The 24,400-nt window shown below is 45.0% G+C and overlaps 2 protein-coding genes across 2 annotated transcripts in view; both read right to left on the reverse strand.

The window, feature by feature from the left end:
* Positions 1 to 12,833: 12,833 nt before the first annotated feature.
* LOC121356772 (tetratricopeptide repeat protein 30B-like) lies at positions 12,834 to 15,216 on the reverse strand. Its single transcript, XM_041473523.1, has one exon. The coding sequence runs from the start codon at positions 15,197 to 15,199 to the stop codon at positions 13,199 to 13,201; it is 2,001 nt and encodes a 666-aa protein (XP_041329457.1). The 5' UTR covers positions 15,200 to 15,216; the 3' UTR covers positions 12,834 to 13,198.
* A 6,237-nt stretch (positions 15,217 to 21,453) lies between these two features.
* The window catches only part of PDE11A (phosphodiesterase 11A), a 103,682-nt gene continuing 100,735 nt past the window's right edge, over positions 21,454 to 24,400 (reverse strand). Inside the window, exon 20 of the mRNA XM_041473259.1 lies at positions 21,454 to 21,615. Coding sequence (XP_041329193.1) covers positions 21,454 to 21,615 — 162 coding nt within the window. The remainder of the gene's footprint in view (positions 21,616 to 24,400) is intronic.

Genomic DNA, 24,400 nt, shown 5'->3' on the forward strand with positions numbered 1-24,400 from the left:
CCATGCATATTTTGCAAAAGAGAGCCTGCAAGATCAAGCTCTTTGTGAAATCCAGCTGATGAAATGCACACTCCTTGTTTTTATTGTCATGTTACAAACCTCCATATTCCCTTTGCTTTACTTTGCTTGTTTTCCCACTGTTAAATGTCACTTGCCTTTCCCTGGGCTTTAAATGACCGGAGGGTTGGTTCAGGCATGGGGCTGAATTGCTGGGGTCACCTCAATCAATTTATGACCTTAAAAATCTGATCCACATGGAAACTACTGGGCTGATGGAGCTGAACCCTAAAGTATCCAGTATATTTGCTCCACAGAACTGGAAGTAGTAAAACAGTTTCTTTTCTATAAATATCAGTAACTCCTCTTGACATTTACAAGTACATAGTATTTTTTTACACACTGCATGATCTCAAAAGTGCTTAACAGATCAGTGAACTGTGTATCTGCTCAGCATTTGTAACTACAAAGCCATTATGTGCCCTGCACCATCCCTCACAAAAGCCCAGGACATTTGCATTAGCTCCTGTCCATCTCAAGGCCATAAATTGCAATAAGAAATATGGGCTACTTACTGAATGGTTGACCAGTGCTCTGATGCAGCCTACAGGAAAATATGAACGTTATTGTTTACTTTAACTAGGGCATACATCACAAAGAGCCAATGACTTCTTGTTTGTTAAGATGAGAGTTGCTCTCCTCAGAAATACTTCGGGGCATGTCCCATTGCTAGGGAAAAACCACACTGAAACCCAAAAGCTAGGCAGAGGATGATCTGCAAGTTTTACATCTGAAGTGTTAGAACTGGCAAGCATTAAAAATACAGGGGGAGAGCCAAGTCAGATGTTTCTGTGATGTGGTAAAAATAAGCAGTGCGTGTTACAGCCTCTTCAGAAGGTGTGGGTTTGCCTTGTGAGAGAGAACACTACTAGATGGAATAAACAGCTGTGGCCAGAAATCAAATTCCTGGCAGCTCAGCAGCTCTGGTCCTCCCTTTCCAAAACTACAAATCACCAGGGGGATTTCCCTCAGCCCAGCTCCTGCCAGCAGCTCTGCAAAATCACCAGACAGCCCCCACCACATGGTTTTAACTCCTGAACACTCATATGTGTCAATTAGATTTCCTCACTAAACCCTTAAGACATCATGATTCAGAGCTGAATTACACACTCTGCACCCATTTTTCTTATCTAAAATTTCTATTCATATTGCCTGTGTCCAACTGGGAATTTCCTCCTGGAGAGAAGAGAGGCAAGAAGCTCCTATCAGTGACCAAGTACAGGATGAGGCAAGGGATAACAAATTTATTTACTGCAAATGAACACAGAAAATGTAAAATCTACTTTGAGGTAGGAAACTTAGAAAACTCTTTTAAAATCATGAGGTTTCTTAGCACCTCTGTAGGCTTCTGCTGTAATGGCCCTATAAAAACTGAGGTGGGTGTCCATTGCTGCATGATGAATGCTATCCCAGTTTCAAAATCCCAAAACCAACAAAACCTCAAAAGCAATTAAAAGGTTGCTGAGACCAGATATATATGGGAGGCTGTCCTGACATCTTGTACAAGCATTGCTAAAGTCAGGGGAAATCACAGCCACTCAGAGTGCCTGTACCTTCTCTGGACTTTGTCCTGCTGGCTTGCAAGGCTTGTTCTCCTCTCACCCCTGTGTCTTTCTACCAGCCCATGCCCAGGGAGTGTTGTGTCTCACATACAGTTCCATCTCAGATTCAGATGTCCACCAAGCTGTGTGGTGAGACCATCTTATGCTTCCTGAGCATGTAAGGAAGTGCTCTTGTGTGTCATGAGCTCAGCTTGTGTGATAGAAACCATGCTTCTCATCCCTGTGCATTTTGCCTCAATGCTTTGCTGCCACAAAGTTGTGGTCATGGATTTGGTGATATTGGCTCTAGTGTTGCATATAACAGCAGAACAGGTGTGGGAATAAATAAATCCCAATTTGTATTTCATGACAGCACCTGTTTTCAAACCCGCAGCTGAAGGATTGAAGAAGAGAAGGTTTAAGATGGACAATAAACTGAACTGCTGCCAGTACTTAAAATGTACTGGCAGCAGCCCGGTAAGCTCAGCATTCCTAGCACCTGTTTTCAAACCCACAGCTGAAGGATTGAAGAAGAGAGGGTTTAAGATGGACAATAAACTGAACTACTTAAAATGTACTGGCAGCAGCCCGGTAAGCTCAGCATTCCATCTGCAAGGCCCAAAGCAGGAGGTGAGGGGCTGCTCTGCAGGCATCAGGATGCTGCTGCCTGGCCCCAGGAGCCACAGCCTGCCCAGCTCCTTGCCCTGCACAGGGTTGAGCAACCTTGCAATTGCAGCCAAGCAGCCCCAGCGCAGGTGTGTGCTTTGAGGTGCTGTCTCAGCATGCCGTGTCCTAAGGCACAGATTCCCACAGGTACTTGGGAACATCCTGCTGAAAGGCTGAAGCTCAGGTGCCTAAATCCCATGCAGATCTTGGCCTGAGGGCTCTGTGGCTTCACCCACACAGTTGCTTCACCCCTGACTTTGGGCTAGTGAGCGAAATGGCAGAGGGGGTGTGATGATCCTTAAAAGCCACTTCTGTGATCAGAACCCAGTCTTGATGCCTGCATGGTTCAGGTCCCACTTCCCTATCCCAGGGGGAGGGAGAAGAGCTGCTGCTCACTGGACTGGGGGCCATTTTCCTACTCAGGGCACCCCTGAGTGTGCCCTGCCATGGGTGATCCCTTCTGCGGGACAAAGGAGTGGAGGAAAGCACACATACACTCATGGTTTAGCTGCCACAGTGTGGCAGCTGTGTGATCCGAACGTGAGTTGGCCTTCCCTGCTTATGAAAATTTGTATTTTTCCAACAGGCTGTGCCTCTTCATGTTATCTATATTTGAGTCTTCCTCCTTTGCTCTTTGTGTCCTGTTGCACCCTTGCTGTACTTGTCCTCATTTCAAAACCCATACATGAACCTCTGAGCAAGCTTCCAGGCTATGGCATGTTTTATGTGTCTTTTATTAGCTCCAAGGCTGCACTGAGATTACATGATGTCTAGATTTCCTTGCAGTCAAACTTAATATCCTGAGAAATGGGAAAATTTACTGAAATCCTGCAGCACTGGCCAGGGTGTGGGAGGGTCCACCCTGCTGTTTCCATGCCTATGTTGTTGCCATGGATGTGCAGAATTATCTGGCTTGAATTTTCTTCCATCTTTTTTTTTTTTTTTTTTTTTTTTTTTTTTTTGTGCGGGGAGCAGAGAGGGGTGACGTGTTTTTTTGTGTGTCAGGGTGGGACAAATGCACTTTAGGCAATTTTGCCACTGACCAATTTAAATTAATGCGAAGTTGTGATTGGAACTCAAAATGTGTAAATCAGAAACCTACAGGGGAAAAAATGATGGTGAAAACATGCTTCATGAAAAAGGTATTCAGCCTTCTGAGTATTATGGGAAAACAAACAGGAATAGCTGTAAGCAATAATCAGAAGGATATGAAATGTATGCTGGTACTTAGCTAGATAAATATTCATTGCTTCAGGGGAGCCAGGCAAGCCAGCATCAGCTGAGGATATTAGCTACATGTCATGGACTGAAATATTTCTGTGAAAAAGAAAGGGGGTGGCTGTTGGCAACTGCATTTGCAGGCAGAGCCAAGACTCAGTCCCTTGGAGGCACAGAAGTGCGCCCTGGCTCCCCTGCAGCCCTTAAAGACTTTATCCCATCCCAGTGCCCTTGCTGCCATCAGTGCTCCTGCTTGGCTGCTCCCAGTCTGGGATTAATTTCAGATGGGAAAAATGGCAGAGTGCTTCTCCCTGGGAGCTTTGCTGCATACACAGGATGCTGGGAGAGGGAAGGTGCTGGAGGGTCTGTGCTAGAAGCACTGAGCTGCTCCCAAGGGCTGCTCACCACACTGGGCATTATCCAGCTGCAGGGCGGCTGACACACAGCAACAGCCTTGGAATCACCCTCCTGTGGCATCCTGCCTCTGCTCTCTAATGATGGGCGGGCTCTCGGGGAGAAAATGCAGCAGCAAAGAGCCCTTGGGAGGCAAAGCTGCCAGGTTTGCTCCCCAGGTTTAAAGTAAAAATCCCCCTGAATGAAATCCAGCACAAATCCTCACTAAATGGAGATATGGTTATTGTTAGTGCTATAGTAGAGCCCAGGAAGGCTCCTCTCCAGGACTGCATCAGATTGCAGGGATTCAGACATGCCAGGTGAAGAAATGGCAGTCAGGAAAATGGGTAAATGAATCTGTCTTTGTTCAGTGTCAGGAAATTAATGCCAGCTTCTTAAAGCATGGGAAATGACATTGGCTGCCAAATACAAACTGCTCTGGATTTCATGGGAATAATTATGACAGTGAAATATTTTCTTAACTTGACCTTTGGCCACATACTAAACGGAAAGAAATAAATTTGGCACTGCAAATGCAAACTGAGCCAAATTAACTTATACCCATGGAGGATCTGGCCTTACAGACCCCGCTCCACAGGGCCAAATCCTGCTGTCACGCTGGTGTAAATTTGACTCTGTTTTGCTGAACTGCATGGAATTACTGGGGCTTGAGCTAGGTGAGTGTGAGCACAATTTAGCACCCAGTGAGGACCCTGCCTCGTGGAGGTCAGTGGTGTCCCAGCGGAGCAAAGCCCCACCTCATGCAGGAGCTCTGTAAGGCAGAAAAGTAGGGGTGAGGGGCCCCCTGCGGGCTTGACAGAAATGCAGTCTGAGGTGGGAAGTCCTTACCAGAATTGCATCCCTATTTGCAGGCAACCTTCTGGAGATTAGTTCAGAGCCAGCAACCCCCTTCTAAGGGGTGAGCACACATTCACTAACAGCTAAAATGAAATCTCAGTTTTTGTTGCTCTGCTTTGTACTTCTGTTTCCAATGTGTTGATTACCAATCTAATCATGCTCATTTGCCTCCTGTCCCTGGAACCTTTAAGTTCAAATAAAGAAACAGTTATTGCCATTATTGCATATTTATTTGTATCAGCCCAGATTAAGACTCGATGGTTCTGGGTTCTAACAACAAACAAAATGACAATGTTAGCAAATGAGATGACTCGTGCTCTGTTTTGCATTCTCATTCTGGGCTCATTTCCACCAGTTTAATTCAAGATTTACTTTAGAAGAATAAAAAATATGATAGCACTCTATTGGTACAACAGGACAAACAACCTGGACTCAAGCCAGCTTATATTTTTATCAGAAAAAGGAGAACATATCAGGCAGGAAAAATATTTTAGAAAGAGAAATATGTCACAGCCGATTTTTGGTTTACATTTTTGCAGTAATTTCATGGCAGAAATATTAAGCAAGTGCTGTCACATAAGTTGCTTTCCTCATCATCTAGAAACAAGGCTAATTACTTAAGTTAGAATGAAAGCATTGGTTGTTTAGGCTTCTTGTGTAAATATGCATCTAATTGAAAAATGGAAATCAGAGAAAATAATTCTGCAAAACACGGTACAGTCTTAAATTACAGGAGGTTAATACACATCTTCAGTGTTTTCAATTGCAAAAGATGGGAGGTTTCTATTTAATGTGTCTCCCTAGGGAGGCATTATCTGATCTCTAACATGAGAAAACACCAAAGCCAAGGCAAAGGCCTGCTATTACTCTATCACAGAAAAACATGTTTCTTTGAAATTTCATCAGCTAGAAAATCAGTGAGTAGGGTTTCAGATTTCATAGAGGAATTTTACTGGGGCTTTTTTGGGCACAAATGATAAAAATGCTATAAATTCTATCTCAGACTCTGCAAGTGAAAGGTTTAAGAGATTATGTGAGTAAATCATTCATCCCTTCTGAATATCCTGCTGATAAAAGGGATCCCCTGATGTGATATATACTGTCAGGTTTGAATCTGAAGCAGAGAATTTCTTTCAAGTTTCCTTCAGGGAATCTGTACATTTTATGCTGAATATTAGGATCACCTCTCCAGGCATGGAGAGGAAGCTAGAATGAGACCCTAAAGCCATAGAGAAATTATCAGAAAGAGATAAACTGGTTTCCTTTTTTTATTAAATTCTCCTATAACCAGCTTTATAACCTAGCAAGTCACAAAAATTTCACAGTACATTACACATGCTCGCTGGCAGGCATTTCACAAGATCAGGGAGGCGTCTGTACGCGTTCTGCGCTGGATTGAGCACAAAGGCAGAGGGCAGGGCTCCCGCATCTCCCTTCCCAGAGACGCCATCCCGCTCTAACAGCTTTATATTTTGTTGACTGTTTCACTGCTACCGAGTCTTGTCACCAGCATTTCATGCCTTCAGGAACCCTGATACTTTCTTGCGCAGGCTGAGAGGCAGCAAAGGAGGTGGCCGCGGTTATGCCGGGTAAAGCTGCGGCTGCTCCCCATCGCTAAAGGGAGGGTGATTCTTGCCTCGCACACAATTGCGAGCGCTCAGCAGAGGCGGATGGGGCGGTGCTGCCGCGTGTGAGCAAACGCTCCCCGCGGCGCCACCGGCACCAGTCTGGGGCTCTGGTGAGGTCAGGTGTGCACGGGAGTGAACAAATACCTGCCCAGAGGTCAGACTGCGCTACTTAGGGACAGGTTCCTCTCCAGTGTGCAGTCCCTGTAAGGTGCTAGAGGGGAGCTCTGCTCACATGCAGGTGGTGCATGCCAATGCCTGCATCCCTGGGCTGAAGGCACTGGTACCCAAAATTGCTGTCCTCCTGCTGATGCTGAGGCAGCACAAGCGCCTCTCTGCTGGGCCGTGCATGTCCTTGCTCCTCCTAAACGCGGGGAAAGGGCAGTAGGGATTTCCTGGAGAGCCGAGGGCAGGCCAGCGCCGGGCCCGAGGGAGCAGGGATGTTGCCTTTCACCGCTCGTTTGGGACATTCCTTCTCTCCAGCCATGAGACGCAGGGAGCTCTACCTTGGGCTGGGAAGCGCGGGGTTCCGCTCCCCTTTGTGTCGGGAGCGGCACTGCGCCGGCGGCACGGCCCATTCCCGTTCCCGCTGCCGGCCCGTTCCGCCTCCCGGCCCATTCCCATTCCCGTTCCCGCTGCCGGCCCGTTCCGCCTCCCGGCTCATTCCCATTCCCGTTCCCGTTGCCGGCCCGCGGGTCCCGGCCCAGCCCGGCGCAGCAGCGCCCTCTGCAGCACGGCCCGGCCCCGCCGCAAGGGTCCTTCGGGCCGCGGCTCCCGCTGAACCGGGACCCGGCTCCTGGCGCTTCCCGAGGGAAATGCTGTGTCTCCGCACCTGCGGCAGCGGCGCCGAGCTATCTGTGTGCTGGCTGCGCCTCTGCTGCCGGGCCGGCCATCAGAGCGTGTGGCGCTGGACGCTGTGAAAACGCCATGTGCCTTGAGCTGCTCAGCAGGGGAAGAGCAAAGGATTTATGTGCGCTCTGAATGCCCGGTCCCTCAGCGCTGATGGTGCTTCGCCATCTCCTCCTGCTCCGCGTGGGAGCCGCAGTGATAAATACTATTGACAGAGCAAGAAAATCCGACACGGCGTGTCGGGCTCTCGCGTTCCTGTTTGCCGGCCGTGTGAGCGGCCGTGAATCAGCGGAGGGGCACACAAAGAGCTCTGTGAGGCACCACAGACGTGCAGCTCAGAAAAAATCCGAGCTGTGCTAATTTTAATTTGGAAAACGGCTGTTAGTAAACAGTTCAACCCAACAGGATCTGAGTGTTAGCCAACTCCCTCTGCCCTCTCCCACGGGAAAGAGAGCTATAAAATAAAACTGACTCATAAAAAGTTGTTAGTCAACCTGCTCCCTGCTCGTGACACAGGCTGGAAAGGGTCCTAGGGGCAGAGTTGGGGGAAAGGAGAAGGTAAGCAGCAAGAAAGGCTGAAATTCAGGGAAGTGGATGAGTGTGCACAGCAGAGGACAAAAAAGCCATGAGAGGCTCAGACTGTTCAGAGCCAGTGCATACGTTCACCTCGGGAAATTTAAAAGTTTGTGATGCTGAGTGATGATTCCCATGTTCCAGAGAAAATGTGGCAACTGTGTTTTCGATTTTCCTTCCCGAGCCGTTCCTGCTAGAGAGGCTGTGGGCACACGGGTATCTCCCGGGGCGGGGCTGCTCTGCGAGGCTAATCTGGTTGGCAGTGCTCAGCCCTGTGCTCAGAGCCGCGGCGGCTCCGTGCCTGCTGGCGGAGGCTGTGCTTGGCCAGGTCCAGGTGAAGGATCAGAATCCCCCGCCAACTTCTGCTTCTCGTTGAGCAACAGTGATGTTTTCTTAATGTGCAGCAGCTGCGCCACGGGAAACATGGGGTTAGCTGATTTCTAAGCAGCATTTTAAGTGGATAGGAACAAGGGGTTTTCTCATGGAATAGGACTAGGGTTGTAGCATTCCAGTACTTTCCAGAAGCTGCGCTTGGATGGCTTGAAATAGTAGTCTGTGAAAATGGGCATTTTCTAAGGTGCCAGTTTAAGACTCATTGAAGTGAATTTGAACTTTTTAATTGGTTTTCCTGGCCTGCAGTTTGGACTATAAACGACAGTGAATTTAGGGGAAGATCTTCAGAAATAGAAATTTTCTGGACTGTTTGGTTTGGTTTGGCAAGGCTTGCTCTAAGGCTTTATTAGTTTAAATTCAGGCAAGATCTAGGAAAATTATACTAATCAAAAGGTTCTTAGGAAAATTAGTCCAAATGTCTCAGTTTCTCTACTTAATGGAAAAGCATCAGGCAAAAAAAACAGCTTTGCTGAAAATAGAGCCTGAAAAGTTTTTCAGTAGTTAAAGCCTCTTTTACTTCATTTAGAAACTGTTTCTTTGTATAGAATAGGTCATCCAAATGAGGTGCAAAACTACTTCCTTCAAAAACATGAAGAAGTTGCACATTGTCCTGGCCATACCCACTCCTTAAGAAGACAGCAGGTTTTAGCAGAGTCCCAAAATATAGATGTATTTAATTTATTGAAAGGTTAAAGAGAAATAAAGGAAGAGAAGCCTGAGGGAGAGGAAGGGATGGTTCTTTTAGTGCTTATCTTTCAGCCCACACAGCCACATTATCACATCAGTGTTCCGCATCGGAATTTTTCAGGGTTAGACTCTTCTGCCTTTGCTGGAAGCTAAAGCTAATATGGATTTGTGGAAGTTTTGAACTCAGGCTTCTAAAATAGGATGTTGTCAGTAAGATATTGTGGATTGGGCTGTTAAAACATCTTTTATCCTTGTATTTACTAATTTTACTTGTATTTACTAATATACTTTTATTCTTGTTGTAACTTCACCATTTTTAGAGAAATAACATTCCTTGTTTTCCTGCTAAAAGGGCTTGCTTACCCCGTAGAAGTATACACAACTTTCCCAAGGAAGACAGTCATCATGTTCCTCCCAGCACTGTATAGGAAGACTCTGCTGTCCCACCTTTTATTTCTGTCTTACCATAAATCAGCCACCCCTTAATTACAGAAATGTTTGGATCAGCTCTGACTGTGGAGCTGATCACAAGGGTCCCTGACATTCACTACCTGCGTTGTGCTGATGGTGTCAGCAGACATTTGATGGAGATTGAGCACCAAGGGAATCTAAGGTGGGCCATGAAGTTACTTGTATCTCAGGCCCTCTGCGCCTCTCCTGCTCCTGCAAGTGCACATGGGCTGCTGTGAGAAAGCTGGTCTGAGACCTTTTCTTGTGTAATGTGTGCTGTGATTACTGCAAAGGTAATTGGAAAAAAAAAAGATGTGTCCACTGCAGTACAACAGTTTGTCACCTGCAACATGGGTGTCAAGCCCTTGCAAGTTTTGAGGACAAGAACATTTTGCAAGATGTCCTGTAAGGACAAGATGCAAAAGAGGCTATTGGTGCAAATAGAATCCTGGAGACTGGCCTTGGTATGGGGGTGATGTACATAGGAAGCATCTTGTGCTGCTCACCTTTTAGACACTGATGCTGCAACAGAGGGCTTTTCCCCTTGCTCCCAACAAAAAACAAAAAACAAAAAACAAAAAAACAAACAAACAAAAAAAAAACCAAAAACAAAACAAACAAAAAAAAAAAAAAAACAAAAAAAAAACCCAAAAAACCAACCCAACCAACAGAGGCTCTTACTTAGGAATCTGAGCTTATCTGCAGCTGTTTGCCCACTGCAGGCCCTGGGAATATGGTCAGATGTTTCTGGGTAGTGGTTTTGATATTTTTTTTGGAACAAAAGGACTCTGTTGGCTTAGGGCATTAATTTAGGGGGATTTTACTATATGTATAGGGAGCATAAACTGTTACTTGCTATTTTCTTTTCTCTCTAAATAAAAATGTATGTGCTTTCCTTTAAAAATGTATTTTGTGTGTAAGTCACATAGTGATAACATTAAATGCGGTATAAAGATGGTAATAAAAGTGGTTGTAACATTTATATATTTTTCATGACCAAAGTGCTCTGCAGTGGGAGATGCTATAAATGTGTGCTTGCCACTGGAGGAAGCAACAGTCCTATGCTGCAAAGATGTCAGCCACATGAGCACAGGCCCCAGTTCTTCTGGGCAGAGCGTGGGTAGGCAGCTCTCCTGGACTAAATGAGGGCGAGGGCATCTGCCCCAGCATGTCACTGCCATGGGAAGGTTGGGTGCTATTGCTGAGGAAGAGGCCATAGTGAACAGGGTGGAAAATGCTGCTGGAATGGAGAGGAGACTCCATGCAGAAGCATCTCTTGATGCAGCAGAGGAGGAAGTGCCTGTCCCAAGCCTCCTCCTCCTGTTGTACCTCAGCTCTGCCACTTCTCCCTCTTCTTCCAGCAGCAGAGGCTCTCTACTTTGAGGTCCTTGTGTTCAGCATCACCCAACCTGCTCAGAAGTCCTAGGTTGTCTGTGAGCACAGCATACTCCCTGAGGAAAAGCACATGAAAACATCAGGAAAAGGGAACAACAGGAAAAATGCTGCTCTTGGCATGTTTATTGTGATGCAACAGGATGAAGCGAATTCCAGGCATGACGACTGCCCTCTAGCCGTATCTTCTAAAACAGCCACAGCTTGCAGAACTCCACAGCCTTTTTTTGGGGACATGTTTCCACTGGGAGCATGGCTCATTTCCCTCCCCAGCCTGTGGCCAAGGAGCCTTGGCTGCAGGCTGCAGGCAGTGTGTTCCGGAGCCACCTCTGCCTATTCGCAGTGCAGCCGTGTGGGCACGGGAGGCAAGGGAGTGATGGAGCACTCGGGGCTGCAAATCCTGGCAGCAATGCCCTCATGAGAGCCACACTCGGGCTGTATGGAAAACCAAGTATGAGTATCTGAACTGCTCTCCATTAGAGGGCATTCAACATTTGCAGGGGCACAAATCTGCAAAGTCTCTTTTTTTTTTTAAATGTCCAGTGACTTTTACAGAAAACACACAATGAATATTAAATAAAGGGCATTGCCTATTAGTGCACTTCAGACACTGTTATGTGGTGTGACTTTTTAAAAACTTTTTTTTAAAGGTCATGCTGTTTATGCTGCATAATATATAACACAATTGCACTGTAAATTAGAGACATGCTTTACAGTCTGCTGCTGTGCTTCATGGAGGTGAACAAAATTTGAAATCACAGGTCTCCTCCCCATGGGGAAACAGTTGAGGGAAATATTTAATATCACAATAATCAGGGGTTTAATGGCCTAGTGATGAGCTATGGAGGCCTCTCTAGAACACCTAGCTGCAGTTCCTGTCTGCTCTGTAGTCTCTTTAGAACGTTTTTCCATTCTTAACACTGTTAAATTTGATTTTAATTTACTGTTATAGGACATTTAGGGTAAACTGTAGCATTACCTAACCCACAGTATTTCCTTTAGTCACAAGTGATATGCTCAGCCCTGACAGGTTTCTCCCCCAGCAGACAAGAGTTGACTTTGTCTGTGTTGAAATGGTTGTAGGCCTGTGCAGTTCCTATATACATTAACTCTCTGGAAGGATTAATTATTCTATTCCTTTATAATAGCTTCAAAGCTTAAAAAATGCTGTTCTCTTTCTTTCCAGGTAAACCACAGAATAGAAACTGGATTCTGAGGAACATGCAGACTGATTCAAAAATTCCCTCAGGACAGCTCTTCAGGGAGCCAGTAACAAAGGTAAGCAAATGAGTTAAAGCCAAGGATTTTTGATCCTTATTTTAAAAACTTCAACTCACACATTGCGTCAAATACACAAAAAGGAGAGCAGCCATGGAGCAGAGAACCAGGCTGCATAAAAGCACTGGAAGGCATTTTGGTCGCACTTTGCTGTAGAACACGTATGTTTGAAAAGGGATGGGAAGACTGTTGAGAAAATACACTGACTGGGGACAGGGTGAAGGAAATACCAAGTAAAGGAATTAAGCAAATAAACAGGGTTTTGGAGAAGTGATGAGAGGTGCAGGAAGAGTGTAACACAAGGAGGAAACAGAAGCAGATTTCTTCCACCCAAGGGTATAGGTTGTAAGCCTTGCATGAAATTGAAGTTACAATGGGTTTTTCTTAAAGAATATAATTCCACATTCATGGGCCTCTTACCAGAGACTGTTTTAAGAACAGTATTTGGATTGGAGGGGCTGCACATGGAGGACTGAATTACTAAGCCCTTGCTACTGAACAGGTTTTCAGGGCAACACCCAGATGGTGTGGGCACCGGGACTCTGAGGGGCAGCACTGAGCAGTGTCTCTGAAGCCAGATGTCATAACAAATTTTCTTTCAAAGCTAGATCTAAACGGACGTATCATCCTAAGCCTCCTTGGCATTTATTCCTGGTCCCTGTATTATAGAATTTGCCAGAACACTCACACATTATTAATGAGTTAGCCAAAGGAAATGTTTATGTTTGTAGAACTGATTTTTTAATATAAAGCCATTTGTTGTGTTTAAGTATACTATTGACATGATCTGCAGCATATTAAAAATACCTTAGAAAAAGCAGAAGAAAGAAACGTTTCACACATAGGCACAAACTGGAGAATTAAAACAACAGTTTCTTCAAATTCTATCCTAGAAGAGACAGAAAACAAATTTTTTTTCAAATGAAAATAAACTTGATCAAATTTTCAGAAGCATAAAGTATTATCTTATGGGTGAAAACTCTATGGTATTTCTATAATGACATTCTTGGTCAACACATCTTAAGTTTTATTTAACATGACTGGTTACTGAGAATGCTCCTAGTTATCTGGTACAGCTAAATTTCAAGAAAATAGTCTATATTCTACTGAACATTGTTAAAATACAGCAAAAAATTAGATATTTTTGTGAGGGTTAGCATTACTTCACAAGCACAAGAAAAGAACAAAGTTCTCATTTCTGCTGTATGATAACAACAATTACTCAGCCCACCCAGTGATTTTATACATCAGTGCCCTCAAAAGCCTGGCTTCATAGGTGACTGTGTTTTTCCCACTGTGCATCCCACTCTCTTCCAGGGGGTGCTCAATGACAGCTGGGATGTTTCTTCCATACTGTTCACATTGCTTCAGAAACTGCAGGCACTCCTGAATCGCACTGTCACGCAGCATGATCATGTGCTTGGACATGTTCTCCAGCAAGGACAGGAAACACCGCTTAGCATAATACCACGTGTCTGTGCTCAGCTTTTTGTTATATGGCTCCAGGCTTTTAATGATCCTTGAAATACCGAAGTCGTAGTTTCCCTTCACACAGTAGAGGGTACCAATGACTAGATTGACAATGCAAAGATGGTAGGTGTTTTTATCAGGGTAATCATAAGACAGCTGCTCTTCTGCCTTCTCAATCTTCCTCATAAGTTCCTCTGCATCCTCATTCTGGCTTGTCAGGATGTAGGAAACGCAGAGGTTTGCTAACACAATGGCACTGACATCGAGAATGTTATCGTAGTGCTTTTTAACTATTGGCTCATAGAAGCTAATGGCCTCTTTATACTTGTTCTCCTGCATGAAGAGCACGTGAGCCACATTGAGCTTCCACACCTCGTGTTCCTTGCAGAACTCCACTGATTTGTGGAAGATCTTTTCTACCATTGTGTAGTTCTTCATGTCCCAGTAAATTTTTGCCTGGGCCATTAAGACAGGTATATATTTATCTAGAGTCTCATCATATTCATTAATTGTCTTTTTTAGAGCTTCATCATCCCAGCTTTGCCTAGCTTCCTGTACCTGTTTTGTGAGTTTTCTCAGCTGCTCAGTCATTGTCCCTGCTGAATCATCTAGCTTGTGGAAAGCCTCCTCAGGGGCAGTTTGACAAGTAATAATGGCATCCAAGAAGTTGTACAGATAAGGTGTGAGCAGTTTGTAGGTCAGATGGGCGTTCTCTGCCAGCACATCAGCTGCCAAGTCGTAGTATTGATGCTTGCAATAGAGAAGTAGCAAGTTACCAAAAGTTTCTGGTGGGCAGGGGTTCTGCAGGAGAAGAAACTGCAGTTTCCCAAACCCATCAGTGGGATCATTGTCCATGTTCATGAGTGCTTGGTTGTGCAGCGTGACCGGATCCAGCTCCGCCTCGGCCCTCGGTGGCATATCCGTGAGCGCTTCCTGCGCCGCTCGCACGTTGCGCAGCTGGTACTCAATGGCCGCCTTGAGGTTGAAGGCCTCCACCAGGGCCGTGCGGTGCAGGAGCAGCGTGTTGCCCACGCTGCGGACGTCGATGCCCTCGGTGGTCATGCCCACGTTGAGCTCTGGGTGCTGGTGGATGCCGCGCTTGATGATGTCGGATATGTACTTGAGGGCAGAATGGTACTGCTTGGCCGCGTAGGAGCACAGTGCCATGTTGTAGGACAACTCCGGGCAATACCCCAACACTTGCATGGCGCTGGCAAACTTGCTGCTGGCCTCTTCGTGCCGGCCCTGCCGGTACAGCAGGCAGCCCAGGTTGACCTCGGCATCGGCCCGCTCCGACGGGTCCTCGGCGGCTCCGGAGCCGCCATCAGCAGCGGCGGCGAGCTCCTCCTCCACCAGGCTCTGGGCCGCCGGGAGGTCCCCCTGGGCGTAGTGGACAGCGGCCTGGAGGCGCAGGGCCCGGCGGTGGAAGGCGGGGACGTCCAGCAGCGGGCTGGCGACGCGCAGGGCCTCGGCGAACAGCCCGGCCTTGTAGAGGGCCTGCGCGTGGCACAGGCGGTACGGGAGCAGCTGCGGGTGCAGCGCCACCAGCTGCTCGTAGCACTCGGCCGCCGCCGCGAACTCCTGCAGCTGGTAGTGGCAGTAGCCCAGCAGCGAGAGGCAGCCCCGGGAGCGGCAGCTCTTCTGCAGCCCGCGGTTCAGCAGCGACACCGCTTCCGCGAAGCGCCCGCTGCCGATGAGCCCGTACACCACGGCTGTATGCTGCCCCTCGGGCACCGGCGCGGCCTCCATGGCCGGCCCCAGCTCTGCCTCGGCGGCGGCGGAAGCGGCGCCATCGCTGCCATGGCAACGGCGCCGCCGGGGCGGAAGCGCTCCCGTGCGGGCGGGCGCTGCCCCGGAAGCGGCGGCGGGCGCGGTGCCGTGTGGCGGGGTGGCGGGGCCGCCGTGCCCCGGCCTGAGCGGCAGCCCTGCCGCAAGTGGGAGTTGGGGCCGGCAGCGAGCCGCGTCCTCCGCGTTTGCCCGCCCTGCTCTGCTCCCCTCCCCGCTCCCGTGTCCCGAGCGCTGACACCGCGTGTTCAGTGCCTGTTCCGAACGGGCGCAAAGAGCTGGAGCCTTTTGAAGTCGCTACTTGGGCCAGAATGTTTCCCTCATTTCGCGATCTCGTGCAGCCGGGAGGAATAAAGAGTAAAAAGCTCCTGTATTTCTAAACGCTGTATAATAGTTCCCTTAAGCAGTAAGTGGTGTAAAAGCACGCTCTAAGCTAAACACGTAGCCCAGGGCTGGAAGCATTTAACCTCTTCTTGGGCTTTGCCCGCATGAAACATCCCCTTTACAGCCCATTAAGATCCCAAGTTGGTTGAGGCTGATGGATGGCAGGAAGTATGTCTGTACCTTGGTACAGCTTTCCTGCAACTTCCAAAAGTAGAAAAAATTACTTCCAGCTTTTCTTATTCAACAATGTAATTGTGCTTTGGCGGGACTTCTTTCCCCTCATGGTATTTCTACTGACCAGTGATACTCTAGACCACAGACTCTATAATCTGTGTAATATCTGTGCATGTGAATAGCTCCCTTAGTGTCACAGAATCACACAGAATCACAGAATTTCTAGGTTGGAAGGGACCTTTAAGATCATCGAGTCCAACCCATGTTCTAACGCCTCAACTAGGTCATGGCACCAAGTGTCACATCCAGTCTTTTTTTAAACACATCCAGGGATGATGACTCCACCACTTCCCTGGGCAGATGATTCCAGTATTTGACCAAATGTCACCAGACAGATCTGGTTTCTGGTCGTTCCAGACTAATGCCAAGCATATCCACTGAAGGAGTTTGGTTTGCCCCCAGGAATGAGTGCTGCAAGGCTGAGTGTCAAAAATCATATCTGGGCTGCTCAGTCTCGCATATTTTCTTCTATTTGTGTGCTTCAGTAATCAATAGATTCAGCTCTGGTTGATCCCAACAAGTTTCAAAGAAAAGTAATAATAATAATAAAAGAAAATCATAGTAAGCCATTAAAATTATTTATCTTTTTAAAGACCAGTAAACCCAAGTTGTTAATTTCAAAAGCATGCTTTGAAAGCTGAACCAGGATAGTTTGATGTACTAAGCAAAACAGTAAGAGTAATAGTTTTAAGATGAAAAAAAAAAAAAAAAAAAAGGAAAAGTATGCAGAAATCTTTTAAGTTACACATTTTGCATCTGGGATTCACTTGCCTTAGAACAGACACATGGTATTTCTGTGCATTTGTCAGCTGTCTCCCATGTATTCCCCAGAAAACTGTAGGATGTAATGGCCTACCTGCTTAAAAATTCATCATTAAATACAAAGTAATCCAAGAAAGAAACGGTAGCAAGCAATATACAGGATGTATTTCAATAGTGGCACATTCCAGCGACAGGAATCTCTGTGGCATCTGATACATCCCACTTCATTGCTATGTTAGAAACCATTCACGTGATTTTACTCTTTGAAAACTCTTCCTTTGAAAAAGCCATTAGACAAACCTTTCTTGCTCTATGTTTTCTTGCACATAACACTCTAGGCATTGAAGTGCCTGTTAGTATGTTTTATGTATCTTTGACATAAACCGGTTTTAAACTTTCACACAATGCACAAATGACTTATCAGGAACTAAAATTATTTTGATTTTATAAAGGGAAAATAAGTATTTGGCCTGTAGACTGAAACACTCCTGTTTTTCCACTAGAATGAATTAATCTAAATACTACAAATTACATGAGGCACTGCTGGTTGCAGTTTTCAAAAATAATTTGTGAGTACTAGTATTGGCTTTGTTGGTAACTACAGGCACATTATGAGATTGCAGTGCTCTCTAAGAAGGTGCAATTAGCAAGGTCACCAGACCAGAAAAATGCAGCTGCTCTACCAAGGACACCATCTGAAGAAATACCTGAGCTAGAAAGAAACATACTTGTCTACGCTGTGGTTACAAAACACAACCTTCTGACACACAACTGACCTTCTTGGCAAGACCCCTGGCCCTGTAATCCTAGGGGCTGGCTGAGACAGAGCTGCGTGGGGAGTTCTGTGCCTGCCTTCTACATGAGGCATCCACTTTAAACCTCAGTGGGGTACTGCTGCCTGACCTTGTGCAGCTCTGCTTTGGAGCAGGAACAAAACCACGTCCTGACAAGCAGAGTCTGTGTCTCCATCACACTGTGAGGCTGTTCTTATTTGTCTGTAGGTTCCAGGCTGGGAGAGAAATGTCTGGTTTCACTACTTGACTTATGGCCAAAGACACCTTTTGGACCTCTTGTCCTTGGGAGGTTCTTCTGTCTCAACCACTGGGGAGCCTCTACCCCAGGTGCTCCTTGCCGTGAACAGTGTTCAGTTTTCTGGTGAGGTCACACTGTCGTGTTGCAGGGGAGCAATTTAGTCCAAGGGAGTGCACATACAAGACCTGAGCTCTTCCACCAAAGCCTGTGTGCCCCATGCCCCTCTCAGGAGCGAAGCCAAAATTGGGGCTGTACCCAGTGGGCTTCCTTGTCTCCTTGCTGAGCACATGAAAGGGGCTTTGGCAGCAGGGCAGGCGACAAGCCCACTCTTGTTACTCACCACCAGCTGGTGGGGGGCAGATGCACCTGCAGTTCAGAAGCCTGCTCAAAATCAAGCAGGATTTGAATGTCTAGCTGATTCCTGATTAGCCTTTGCAATTGTAGAACATTTATGGTGGATTTTTAAAAATTATTGTTTTATTTGGGTTTCATTTTTTGTAAGGAAAGGGTGATTTTGGTAAGTAGTTTCACAGTTGGGAATCCTAAGTGAAATTACTGTTTGGCCTGAACTACCTTTGAGGATGGGGATGAAGACCTGAGCATTTTCTGTGACAAAATTAAGGCTGCTGCCTGGCTCTTGTGAGACTTCAAGACCTGTAGTTCACGGGCCTAGAAACCTAACTGAATTCAGGAAGCAGCTGGCACAAGTCAGTAGGACACCTAGGAAAAAAAGGCATTGCCACAACCAACCTGAAGCACCTCTGGGTGTCCTATGGACAACCCATGTGCCCATCAAATTTTAACACTGGAATTGTAAGTGCTAAGAGGCCTCATTCAAGGCCAAATTTCCACTTACAGCTGGGACAAAGAAATGGTGACTTGTCTTTTGCTGATGTGCTGGGCATCTCAAGGGAAAGGCCAAGCAGCACAGTCCTGGGGAACAGTTGTGTTCTCCACATGCTGTCTTGATTTGTCCTTGCCTCTTGTGCACATGTGTTTTATAAGCATTCACAGAATTAGGCTGATTTCAGTGTTTTTTTTTTTAATCTCTTCTTGTTCAGCAGGCAGGGAAGCAAGTAAAAGACAGAGAATGAGATTAAATAACCTACACAATCATGTCTCTTGTGCTTATCTCAGAGACTTTGGTAGCAATGACTGAAATACTGGGAAATTGTTTCCCTATCAGAAATAATGAAAAGCAGATACAATTTCTGATCATCAAGTTTATAAGCAATAGCTAAAAAATGTTTCCAACAATCTTAAAATATAATAGACTTGAAATATGTTTCTTTAATGTACTACGTGCGTCCACAAAGAATCATCTTTTTCTCGCCCTTTTTTTTTGCTGTTTCCTAAGCTAAGTCTTAAAAAAAAGAAGCTAAGGTCTTTGTTTGTTTAGTTGGTTGGTTTTTTAAGACTGAGCTGTATGACTTTCAGAGACTGAATGCTGTTCTGAGGTGCACTGCTGGGCCCCCAGTTTCAGTAGGGTTGCTTCGTTTTTCCTGAGAACAATTTGATAAGATCAAGCCGTGTGCTCTCATTTTCTTCCTTGTGATGGAGGAACAGAACCATAACATTAGTCAGCAGTTTCTGAATTTTGACCCACAATGGCAAAGATACCAAAAGACAGGAGAAATAGATGGAGGCAATTACAAACAGTCACTTGATTGATGGTTGACATTGTTAGGGCTTCAGCTGTGTGTCAGGCTGCGGTGCTGCCGAGTCCCCATCCCTGCCAGTGGGTGTTGCCATGGGCAACAGTGCACTGAAGCCAATAAAAGGAGAGGAAATGAGGGGAGACTCAACCTTCGGGGTGGCCGTAGGGTATGCATTATAAGTTATGTCACACTTAGCAGTATGCAATATCAAAATTCAGGAAAGCCGTGTGTACTTGCCAGCAGTACTGTCGGTTCCTAGTAGCTGTTTTCAATAAAGTACATGTTGTAGGTTTGTATGGCTTGCTGCTTACTAAACTGCTCTGGCTTTATTCAGAGAAGAAAGAAGTGGTAAAAGAACATTTCCATTTGGTGTGTGTACTCACTGCTGTGCAGTTTGCATTTCTGCTCCTTCCCTGCTTCCTTCTGCTAGAGAGTGATGTGGTTCAGTTGTGCACTAACAGATTGGCTCATGATGATACTGAATTTCCAGCTATTGTCCTACACACCATTAGAAGCACAGAGCATTTTTGTTTTGTCGTGCTTCTTTTCAAGAAGGGATCAGCAGATTTGTTGTTTCTGTTTGATGTAGTCAGCTTTTCTAAGGCTCTAACAACTCAGTTTCCTTAGAAAGGGGAAAAGCTCTTTTAGCATCTGGTCAGCTGGGCCAGGTTCTGATTTCCATTAAGCTGGTGCCAGTTCAAGGTAATTCCACAGAAGTAAATGGAGTTTGGCACAGGTGTAAAACTAAGCTGAATTCAGCTTTAATTTCTGGTGCCAGACAACCCTATATTTAGAATCCCATTTTTCATGAAGTACAAAGGCTTTTTTTCCCCCCCTCCCCCCACCATGAATGGTCACTCATAAGCACTGCAACATGACTCCTCTTGTGTCTGGTCGTGCAGCAGAGAAAGCATCCTCAAATCATAGATCACAGGTTTGCTGCATTAGTGATCTTGACACTAATGGAAGGAGGCCAACTTTCAGGTTAATACTAGGGTCATCACAGAGAGACATTTGGTTTTGTGACCTATCATATTTGATTAGATTTTTAGGGACACCTTCACCATGGGTGTCAACATGTGAGCCTTGACTAGTGCTGTGCTACCTGTAGTAACAGCATTTGAAATTGTACTGAAAGAATTGTGAGAGAGTAAGGGGTAGTCCAGTGTGATGATATTCTACCTCTCCACCATTTCAAAATACTAATTTCTACTGGAAATTATACTAGAAAGGCTTATCCATGTTCTGCTTTTCAATGTAACATAAACCTGAAGCACAAAGCAACAGATTTCCTTTTCTATTTGTATTCTATTTAAAAAAAAAAAAACAACCATTAATCTTTTCCTTAGGCGACACTATAATTTGAAAAAAATGAATGTGTTATAGGAGCATTTTTTAAAAGAAAAACCCAGTCTAAAATTACCATGCAATATTTTGCCTTTATGCAAACTTCCTCTTGCTGAGAAATTTGCTGCAGTGTTAATATGAATTTCTCAGGGAAGAAGGGACAGCTTGGTGTTTTTAAAGATAATAAAGTTTGTTTTTAAATGTAGCAAAGGTAGGCAATTCTAAAGGCCCTGATCAATCACTAAGAAGCTTTGTTGTAAAAAAATACTTCTTCAGAATACAAAGCAGGCTTTTCAGAACATTCAGGCATAAAAGAGGAGGGAGAGTAAGAGAGGATCATCACAAAAGCAGGCATAATTGATTCATAACATGTACTGAAGAGATGCAAAACAACAATGTAATTACACACTATTCTGTTTTCTGCAGCTCCTTGCATATGAATTGGCCAGCTTGCATCCTAGTCCTGCTCTGTATTATTAATTTTATTAAGCTGCGAGTTCTTATATTTCAGTCTGTTGTCAGCTTTACAGATCTTTACAGCAGCAGTTGAAATGTAGTGGAGCTGAATGAACGCTTCTTCTGTTCAGTGTTCCGTGTCGCTCCAGATACCAGCGCAATCCCACTGCGGGCTTCCGTTCAGTCCCACTAAGCCTTCCAGGAAAAGCAAACTGTGCTGCCACCAAGATAATATCCCATCAATTAGGCATGTCTGGGAAAGCATGTCTTAAAAAATGGTGGGTCTAAGCTTATGAAAACTTTTCAGACAGCTCTTATTGTAAAGTGACACTGATATTTGCAGGCTTAATTTATGTCTTTGAGAGATGTGGTGAAGCTAGAGGAAAAGGAGGACAAGGATGCCGCCTGAGAAGGAAGTCTTTTTTGGTGCAGCTCTTCCCATTTACCTCTATTTACTGCCACAGAGTCCAACATAGGCTTCAGTTTCACATTCAGCTTCACTAGACACTGGAAGAAGATTAAAAAGAGGATGAGAGAAAAAATACTGACAGTAATATCCACTCCTTTTAAGGACAGTCCATGGCATAACAGGGGAAAAAAAAGAGTTTAATCTGCATTATGCTCGTACCCTCCTCACTCCCATCTGTAAATACCTGTGGAGGTAAATTTATTGTCCCCATTGAGTTCTCTTTATCTATCTGACTCATTTTCTGTAAGTCTTTAGGCCACCAAAATGTAGAAAAAGGCACACAAAATGGCAGAGATGCCGCTCAACTTCTTTAGGTTTCTTGCAATCCTTAAAGATAGTCCTTTTGAGGGATCCCCAAGTGCCTGAGGCTACCAGCTATGGCATCTATGAGCAGGAAGGCCCACTGGCTGGATGACAAGCTGGACAAAGCTGAAATAAGCTCCCTAGTGCTAGATTTTTTTTTTTCTATAGATGACTAAACCACAACAGTACTGTTCTTTCCCAAGCTGGCAGAAAAAACAATTAATATGTGCTCAAATTAAAGAAATATAAATGAGTTTTCTTTGAGGTTGCACTGAAATCACCTCTTCTCCACATACCCAATCCAAAGGTCACAGAGGCCAGTAAGAATCTTTAATCTGGTTTCATCTGGTTTTGAATACATCCCTGAATTATGGAATTCCTGCATACCTTTGCTACAGGTTTATTTTAACTTCCCCTTTAATATGACCTGTTTATGTGCCAAGACCACAAGTGCTTCACTTGGTCTTGTATCTATATTAAAGAGAGACAGAAATTAACAGCAGCACTGGATGTCAGGAAAGGGTTAACCATTTGCCTCCCAAGTGGTCATGTAATGTATCCTCAGGACAGAGGCATGTTCTGTTGCAGCTTTTCTGATTATCAAGCAGCAGCTTTTGCTGAGAGCTGGGCAGCATGCTTTCTCCTCTAGCATGGAAATTATGTATTTGTCATTGGAAAGAAAGGATTGGTGCCAGATTAAAAGCCAAAAAGGACAAAGAAGACAGCAAAAGTTGCTCTTCTAAAAGTGCCGAAAATTATAAGAAAATGAAAGGGAAGGGGAAGCAGGTACCTTTGCAGTTGATCAGTTTTTGCTTTAAATAGCAGGGTTAACAGCAACTGCTTTAAATGGTCCCCAGAGGCCAGACAACACTAAAGAACTGGGTTTTTTTATAGCTAGCTTGCAAGCCATGGGAGCTTGGCTTGAAGTAAGTCTTGGTAGATTTTTAATTGAGCAATTATATGATAATTAAGGGTTAATGGCCTGATTTTAAGACGTGCTGAAAACTTGCAATTTCAGTTGACTTCGGTAGGAAATATGAATGCTCAGCACTTAGGAAAAATCACATCATGAGGAAAAAGTTGGAACTTTAATAAAATCCACTTCAAAATTATTTCCTTAGAATATGGCCCAGACTGGGCAGATAATTTTGCAGTCTTGGGCCTGGGGTAAGAGGCAGGGTTCACTGCAGTCTCTGCCCCCTAGAGCATTGCTTGCTGCTGATGGTCATTCATTTTATAGAATGGATAAGGATTTTTAACCTTCCCATCACCATGCCTCACAACTCTGCATTTGTATATCTTTATTTCAGACTGTTGTGTATTCCTTAAACCTGATTTGGCAGAGTCTAAAACAGAGGGGCAGTAATGCATTATAAACAGCTGAAAGTACCTGAAAAGCTCACTACCATTACCATTAGCACCTGCATTACCACTGCCAGCTCAGTATCTAGAGATAGCACATGTGATAGTCAGCCCTTGACAGTAACGTATCAGATCCTTTCCCTGCACAGCCAGTACCTTCAAAAAGTTTTTGTGAAGTATTTTTCCAATATACACCTTCAATTAAAAAAAAAATCAAATCAATAAATAATAAGAAATATATATAAGCAAACAGCCTGATGGTTAAATCACTGTTTAAAAATCAGTGTGCTTCAAACCTCTCTAAGCCCTAAGATGTTCTGCACTCTCATCCTGTCAGCCCCAGGATCTGTAAGTACAAAATGCAGTACAGGCTGTTCCTGTATATATATATATGTACACACACACACACACACACACATATATACTATGTATTCTCTTTCTTTCTCTCTCCATATATAGTATATGTACTGTATACACTATATGTACACCCAGGAACCTACAGCAGCTACAGGCAGCATAGAGAAGATGGAGCTCACTGGGACTGCGGACTCTGTCTCAGTGTGGCTGTGCGGCTCTCGACTGTGCCTGTGTCCTTTATGTAACGTTGCTTTTTTACCAGGAGACAACCAAGACTGACCACAAGACTGTGACATTTTCCAGCCTAGTGCCAGGGAGCAATTGCAGAGGTCTGGGCATGACCTCCTGCTGTGCCTGTCCCTCCAGGCCTTGGCATCTGCCATGGCTTATGGCAGGAGACGACTCTGTCACGTACTGTGCCAGGATGACTGTGAGTGCTCGAGGTGCTTATAGAAATTAGCTTTGCGTTGACTACAGCAGGGACCAGGAGCCCAAGTAGGCTGGGAATAGATTCAGGAAGCACCCCCACAGTTCTGCGGTAATCACTGTTATCCTATGAGCTATAAACATATTTTAAATCTGTAAGTAAATACACATATATTTCTTTGAAATATAGATCTAAGCTGACATTAGAGTCTAATAACCCAGGTGCAACACAGGCTACCAGGTAAATAACAAGAATGGTTAACTACTAACATTAACTTTGATGAAATAAATTATAAGGAGTATTTAAGAAAGAATAAACCATGTCTTTGATATTAATTTTTACTCTAGCACCAGCAATTAATTCAATGGAATACG

This window comes from Pyrgilauda ruficollis, unplaced genomic scaffold, assembly GCF_017590135.1.
Source record: "Pyrgilauda ruficollis isolate IOZ18807 unplaced genomic scaffold, ASM1759013v1 scaffold3, whole genome shotgun sequence".
NCBI classification, from domain to species: Eukaryota; Metazoa; Chordata; class Aves; order Passeriformes; family Passeridae; genus Pyrgilauda; species Pyrgilauda ruficollis.